At 38.2% G+C, this 8,097-nt stretch overlaps 1 protein-coding gene across 1 annotated transcript; it reads left to right on the forward strand.

The window, feature by feature from the left end:
• Positions 1-1,055: 1,055 nt before the first annotated feature.
• On the forward strand, positions 1,056-7,735 carry abracl (ABRA C-terminal like). Its single transcript, XM_033649371.2, has 3 exons — positions 1,056-1,201; positions 3,002-3,067; positions 4,705-7,735. The coding sequence occupies exons 2-3, from the start codon at positions 3,007-3,009 to the stop codon at positions 4,887-4,889; spliced, it is 246 nt and encodes an 81-aa protein (XP_033505262.1). The 5' UTR covers positions 1,056-1,201; positions 3,002-3,006; the 3' UTR covers positions 4,890-7,735.
• Positions 7,736-8,097: the final 362 nt, after the last annotated feature.

Consider the following 8,097-nt stretch of genomic DNA (forward strand, 5'->3'; position numbering starts at 1 on the left):
CAGGGATAAATAATATGATAATAAAACATAAATTGTGTGTCATTTATCAGTTTTCACATACAAAGAGCATACACACTCATCACTTACACTTAGCTATAACAAAAATACAACAAAATCATGAGCTGTTGGGTCCCTTTTAACCCCTGTTCCTCCCTTCTTCTGAGCAAAGAGTTTATCTTTATTAAAATACTGCCTGGCACATTTTTCCAGTGTGGTGAGGTTTTAAATGCATTCATTTTGGAACATGCACAATATAGGCAGAAAACTGAAACTAAAAGGTCTTGAAACTACATTTGTGACACAGGGATCCTCTTCAAGACAAGGCCTTGAAACCACTCAGACCCTATAGCATGTTAAGGTGATAAAGCTGCCTTGTCCTGCCGTAAGGTCTTCATCATGCCACTTGACACTGATACTAAATCAGGAATGCCATGCAGGTGGTGTAGGGAGACAGGGAAATGACAGGAAGGTGGGAGAAAGGTGGATAAGGGATGCAAGAGAGGGAATGGAAAGGAAGAGGTGTGGGAGAGGAAGATGATAAATATGGAGATGAAGATAAAAAGGGCTGTTGTGGCCTGTGCACAGACATACCATTAATTCCTACATGTTTGAGTTTTATTTTGTCTTAAGACAGCTTCCCTACAGTAAATACACAGCTTTGTCCAGCTGCCCTGGACTGCATGTTTACAGCTGTGATAGATGGAGCTGGTGTGTGAAGGAAATATAACAAAAAGCTGTTTTTATTTTGTAGTTGCATGTGGGCTCTTTCCTCTGTCATTCAGGAGGACTAGAAAAGGTAAGTGGTTAGAGACAGGCATCTCTCCTCCATGCCATATAAGGAGCCGTGAAAGTAATGCATTGTGTCACGACGAAGTCAGATGAGCTTTAACGGTGCCTTTAGGGGTCATAGGAAATTCGATTTCTAATATAACCCGTGGCAGTTATACAATAAATCCTAAGTTTTGACACCTTGTGATGCCTCGCTTTGGCAGACGGTCACTTATTGGACTCACATCACATCTCATGTAATTCATCAATGAATTTGCTTTCCGCGTCATACTAGATACAACTAGTCTAATTAGATGCAGCAAGAGCACAATGGAAGTGTCCGAGCAGACAATGAACGCGTCGTCATTATCCACCGGAGCAGGCTGAGCATAAAGTCGTCCATCATTTTATTAGACTCAAGACGAATAAACCGGTAAGTATACACACTTTAACTTAATATTTAAAATGTTTTGAGTTGACTTTTGTTACATCGTCTTGCCGCTACATATTGCATCCGTGTAGCAGTCTGAAACGCCTCCATCCTCCTCATTGACGGATCATTTGTTGAACGTTAGAAGCTAACGTTACCGGCGAGCTCGTATCTGCTGCTTATTTTATTACTTCCTGTTGTGTCTGAAGTTGTGTAAGATATATTTGAGTTGTGAATATTAACCCGCACTCAAGAATGACTGCATATCTGTATAAATGAATAATAGTAATCGGGGTTTGCGCTCTGTGATGGCTAGCTGGGAGTGCTAATCCACCCATTTCCGCATTGATCACAGTCCGCCCTGCTCGTGTTGAGGCTTGTTACGTTAATCTCAGTGCTGCACTCAGTTCTTCTGTTAAACCATTTTTTAAAAATAGTTTTTGTGTATTTTTGACAACTTAAAATTGCATTTATATTCACTTAATGGCCATATCACCCGTTTTCTTGCAAAAGAAAAATCCCAGTCCCAAACTCAATTAAACTATTCAGGGAAAAAAATGAAATTGCCTTGCTGATAATCAAATAAGGGGGACAAAAGAAAAGTTAATATTTTTCTCTGAATTTCTACTTTCTTCTTTAAAATTCGGCGTGCATTAAATCACCAAGCAGCACTAACTTTAGTGATTAAAAAAAAATTCACATAATCATTGTTGGTCCAAGGTTCCCATTTCAGTTAAAAAACTTGAAGATTTATTAAAAACAAACGCTACTTCCTGGATTAGGTGTATGCCGAATTAAAGTATGGGCCTGTATTGAAAAGATCATATGTTTAAAAGGCATAAACTTTTCCCTAGAAGCATCAGAACATGAAAATATGATAATTTTGAACGGACTTTGGCTGGGTGGGCTCTCCCTGCAAGAGAATGGCGTGTAAAAGGGATAATTGCTCCCCTCTCACACAGTGTGTTTGATGCTTTAGAGGTCTAGTGTGGATATATTGGCAGATAGGATATATAATATAATAAGTATGTTTTCTTGAGTGTATAATCACCTGAACATTAGAATTAACATGTTATATTACCCCAGAATGAGCTGTTTATATCTGCATAGGGATAGAGAGCGGGTTCTCGTCCACAAAGTCCACCATGGTACATTGCTATCTTTCTACAGTAGGTCAAAACCAACACATCAAACTCTGGCTCTTATGTGTTTTCCAGTCAGCCACCTTAGTTAGCAGCTCCTCTGAGACGAGCCAAACAACATTGGAAAAACATGGATTTTAAGCATGAAACCGATTTATTCAGTGTTGTTAGTGGTTTAAACCACCAAGTGTGTTTGTTTTTGAGAGGAAGAGACTACTGTGGATAATTCGGCTCCTGGTAAAAACCTCTTGAATGTCTGGATCTGAAGTTATCAGAGAAAAAAGGTGAGCACATTTAAAAGGTTGTGGGCTAGCTCAGTGACTAGCCAAACAGCATCAGTGAAGCACTGATTTGTCACATTAAACTGCTTTATTCTGTGTTTTTACTGGTTTTTATTACCTGGTCTGTTTGTTTTGGAGAGGTAGAGACCTCTGCGGATAATTTGGCTCCAATTAAAAACCTCCTGAACAATAAACACTGAAGGAATTTTAGCTGGGAGATGTTTTAGCTCATTGCTATCTGCATCCTCACTGCTAGATGCTGTGCTACTTAATGCTACACACAGTTCCTTAAAGAAAATAAGCAGACTTATTTCAAGTTAAGATGTCAATTTTTGTTAATATATTTAATATGTTTGCTTTCATTGTGTTTTCTTTTCCAGCAACAATGAATATCTCTCATGAAGTCGAGTTGCTGGTGGAGGAGATCAAGCGTCTTGGCAGTCCAAGTGAGTCCATGCTTTGATTCTGTGTGTGTTTGATCTTCAAGTATTTTGGCATAGCTGACAAAACAAGCAATTTGAAAACATCAACATGGGCGCCGGGACATTGTTATTACCCTTTTCCTTTGTTTTCCGACATTTTGTAGTCTAAATGGTGAATGAATTAGTTGTAAGAAGTCCCAAAGCCACGTTTACGAGTGGTTACACCAAAATAAAATCCAATATCAACACTAATTCAGTCTGTTAAGCAGATTTAAAAATGAGCTGTACACTGTATGTATTTGGTTTCACCTGTTAATAAACCACTTTAACAAAGTAACACAACAACAACAGCTAATTTTGATTTAATTCTCATTCTCTCTTATCTGGTGTGACTTAAAGGTCAACACTGGGGGAACGTTGTAAAATAATGCTTTAACACTCCAGGCATTATTACTTTGTAGGCCCAGACACACCAAACTGACATCAAAGAACTAGGGGCAACAAAAGCTGAGTGTTACTTTGCCCCACATTGCCTTGGTCTCAGCCAAAAAGTTGCACATGAACACACCGCAAAGGCTACAGCCGACAGCCAACCAGCATGTACGTTCTGTGCCTACGTGAGAGGAAATAAGTCTCCACACCAGCAGATGGCAGTGGTCTGTATTTGTCATTCAAAAAGGGGAAACGGAAGACCAACTCGATGGTAGTTAGCCACTCAGCACATTATCAACACATTCCAATTTTAAAAGAACTGAGCATATAAACTGTGCACCAGCGAACAACACCACAAACCATCACCAGACTTTCCTGCTATAGAGCTCTGTGGCTAAAGAGAAATCATCTTACCTTATGTAACAAGTTTGTTTTGGTCTCACTCCCTCTTGACTTTAGCTCTTTGTTTACTTTCCTCACTTTCATTTCTCTTCTTGTGCGCTAAGCTGAACTGCCAATCAGAGTGAGTTCCTTCACCAATTGGCTCCGCCGTCATCAACGCTGATTCAACATGCTGAATTTGGCAAAAAAAAAAAGTAGACGAGGGCTGACGAGAGGCAACTGTGTGGGAAACGGCACACTGACTAGGGCGACAGACGCTCACAGACGGCCTAACACTGATCAACGGCCGACTGTCGGCTTGGTCTGTCAGGGCCTTCTTTTTTTTTCATTTGCATTTCTTATTGAGTTTTCTCAGATGGATCAACAGTACAAACACAATGACACAAAATAAAACAATGCAGGACAAACACCAGAGTAGCAATAATTGTTTTTCTGGGGCGGTTTCAGTATTTAAATAAGTGTCTTCAAGTTAGGGATTCTTTTAGATGGCGTCTTGTCTCATATAGATGTTCCATTTTCTCCGGTTCTTTTTAAATGTATTCTCTTTAACTTTCAAAACATATGTCAACTTTTCCATCACTAAAATTTCTTGGACAGTTTCTAGCCAGTGTTCCCGTTTTGGGGGGTTTACCTTGAGCCAGTGCCTGGTAATAGCTGTCTTACACGCTGCAAGTAAAACTTTAGTCATGTAAATATTGTAAGGTAAATATTGTGAGGTACATCACAAGGCAGGTATTTGGGATGTCATATGTGTCGGGGCCTTTTATGATTATGATCTGTCCTATCTGAAAATAACTCAATCAATCTGCTTTGCGTTCTTGTTTCAGATGCCGATGGTCAGATGACCGTGAAATTTGGCATCTTATTCAATGACGACCGTTGTGCCAACATCTTCGAGGCGCTGGTGGGCACCCTGAGGGCAGCCAAGAAAAAGAAGATCATCAAATTTGAGGGCGAGTTGCTCTTGCAGGGCGTCCATGATAATGTTGATATCGTCCTGCTCCAGGACTGAGGCCAGAGTTTGTACCAGATGGCCATCTAGCGACTAACACTGAGCTTCTGCAGTATACCGGCTTGTCACTGAGCTTCTGTTTTCAGTTCTCTTCCCTCATGTGCAAGGCTCAGTGTCTGAATTGACAACATAACGACCAAACAGACTAGATCAAACAGTACGCTCACAGACCCAGCTGGCATGTCTGCATACGACTTCATTTGATTCCACTGTGCCAAATGAAACAGTGTCACAAATATTTTAGTTTTTCAGGGGCTGAGTTAACGGCCATATTTCATAGTTTCAGATGACGACAAGGAGAAATGGTGTTTCTCTCTTTCTCAGGCGCTGCTCTTTTATCAACCACAGGTCTGAAATGTCATTTTGATACACTTTTAAGACTATAAACGCACAAGTCAGGAATGTAACAATTTGTGTAACACGTTAATTTGGGTTTTTTTTGTTAATTTTTGGGAGAAATTACAGTATGGGGTAACTATCACAACCAAATGCCTCTCTAGATGGTATCAGTGTACAGATAAAGGACACACAGAAAAGACACTGGTCAGATTTTTGACAGACTTCTTCAGATTTTGAATTGGAGCACTCAGACAGTGGGTAGAGTGTGTGTCCACCATGTGTCACCAAATGGCGGTTATTGTTTACACGAGCCATTTCTACTACCTCTTGTGGACTTTTTGAGAAGACATTATAAGACTAGTGCTTTTGGAAATACAATTCCTTGATAGAAACTACACAGACAGACGCATTTCAAGAAAGACTTTTGCACCTTTTTGTACTCGTTGCAATCTGCTAGGTTAGTTTTTATTCCATCTTTTTACACGTGGTCGATGATGAATTTTCTCGTCTTCTAAACCAACTCCAAAACATGCCTTTTGTAAAGAAACAGTTGATGAGCAAATGGCGAATGTATTTCTCGTGCACTTTTTGTTAGTGTGTAAATCATGACAGGGTGATTGGTGCCAAATGCAAAAGATGAATTTGTGATGTTTCTCAGGACCAAATCGACACAACCAAAATGTTTAAATAATTGTCCTGTAGCTTAAATTAGGTGTCGTACTTGTGACACAAGATGTGCATTTATAGTTTTATTAGTTTTTTTTTTATTTTTCATTTTGCCACTCTTTGTTCTGTACTGTAGGTCAAATGATACTTGCAGATAAGGCGTAGTGTTTTCCCATGGTCAAAACTCATCACTGGCGGGCATTTTATTGTGTCTTGTTTTCAGCAAAGGTCCTTCTTTGGTATTTAATTCAACAAAAATGTCATTGACGAACACTCCGAGCTTTGTACGGAAGCTCAAAGTGGTCAAAATTGAATAAATTAATATGAACACCATAAAGAAACATAAAGTTATAAAATAGTCCAATATGTACATTTAATAGTGATCAATAAATTCTGTTTTTTTTTTCATGTTAACATTTAAGGTATTTTTTTGAAAAAAAAAAATTCCTTTTTTTTGCATTTTTAACATGAAAATCGTTAACAAAAATAAGATGATGATCAAAAAAAATATTTACAGACATTAATACAGCACTTCAGGTAATTTTAATTTAAATCCAGCTGTTTTTTCCTAAGTGTCCTTTTCATAAATTAAAAATAAAAAAATGAAAAAATAAAAATCAAAAATGAAGTTTTTCCAAGTGATAATATTATTTCAAAATGCCACACTGTTTATCACAAATAATTTGACATGACGGATACAGCTACGTGATTGGCTGTGGACTCATTCAGACCAAAGCAACAGCCAATGACATAATTTTTAGTGCCTGGTTTGACTTCATTTACAAAAAAATTGTGATGAAATATGGTTTGGGGGAAATTTTGCATTATTTAACAAAAGAGTTCAGGCAAAAAAAGAACATTTTGAGAAAAAAAAAAAAAGTAGAATAACCTGTATTAAACACTCTTATTTTGAAAAGACGCCAAATCAATTGACATTTGATAAATTGAGTTTTAAAAATATTTTAGGCTATTTAACAATTAAATGGTTCTAATTTCAGATTTGTTCATATCATTTATTTCATAATATTTTTATTAGTTTAATTTTGACTACTTTAAGCTGCCATAGATATTAAGATGAGTAGAACGATTTATCTTGGATAAACATCAGAAGGACCAACAATCTCCAAGTTTGCCTGAATGTAACATCACCTACACCTGCATAATATCAAGCTTTACATATCACAACCACAGAGAAGCGATCAGCTGTGTAAAACTGCGCCTCATCTGCAAGTTTCACAAGACCCATCTCACATTCACTGCTGTGTACCAACCTAGCTCCATCTTTTATGCTCAGGTGTTTTGGCTGTTTTGTTTCAGTTTGACTTGAATTATATCTTTCTGTTTCTCAACCATTTGGGAGATTGTGCTCTGAAAGGCGTGAGCGGCTCAGATCAATTAAGAACATGTCAAAATCAGGAAAACCGTACGAGCTTAAAGCTGAAATGTAGCCTAGAAATAAGATGTAATCATCAGGATAAGAAACACCGGGCTAAGTAGGAAAGTTATGAAAATAATGGGGGAGAAAACGAGCATGAGGACGAAACATGCGGCTTTCATCACTGTCATTTTGGATTATCCTGCTGTGTGTTGCACTGGAGTGAGCTGAACATAAATGCACATTACAGCACAAGTTCACACTTAGCGAGAGGGGAAAGTTACAGTGGGAGCGGTGCCAGTACCTCGAGCCATTTCTGTGAACTGGTGGGATGCCTGCATGGTGTGTTCATGTGCGTCATGACTGTCTTTTTGTATTGGCAATAACACATTCCTAAACCAACAAAGGTTTCTGTTACTGTGGAATACACTCTGAGGAATTAAATCTTTACACTTGAAGCCTTCAACCTGCTTTGCTGCGTGTTTTTTCTGATGACTCGAAATCTTGAAACACACTTTAACGACACTTGATGGCCTGTATTTTTTTATGTCTTTTACTTTTCATTCATCACGTCAATATTTAGTTACATTTAAATACTATATTCTGCTATGTATTAAGTCGGTTTCTGGTTGTCAAGGTAGCTAGTGCTCAGCTGCCGAAGGGCCCCTATGGTGTGTTTAGGTGCAAGACGATTGTGGTAATAGCAAGCAAAAAGTTAAAATATTACTGAAACAAATGTTGTTTGGTGTGATGGATTTAAGCTGAAATTAAGAGCAGCCTCTGTTGTTTAAAATATCATCTTAAGTTGTGTTTTAACAGGTTTGAATA

The sequence above is a fragment of the Epinephelus lanceolatus genome, chromosome 13, assembly GCF_041903045.1.
Source record: "Epinephelus lanceolatus isolate andai-2023 chromosome 13, ASM4190304v1, whole genome shotgun sequence".
Taxonomy (NCBI): domain Eukaryota; kingdom Metazoa; phylum Chordata; class Actinopteri; order Perciformes; family Serranidae; genus Epinephelus; species Epinephelus lanceolatus.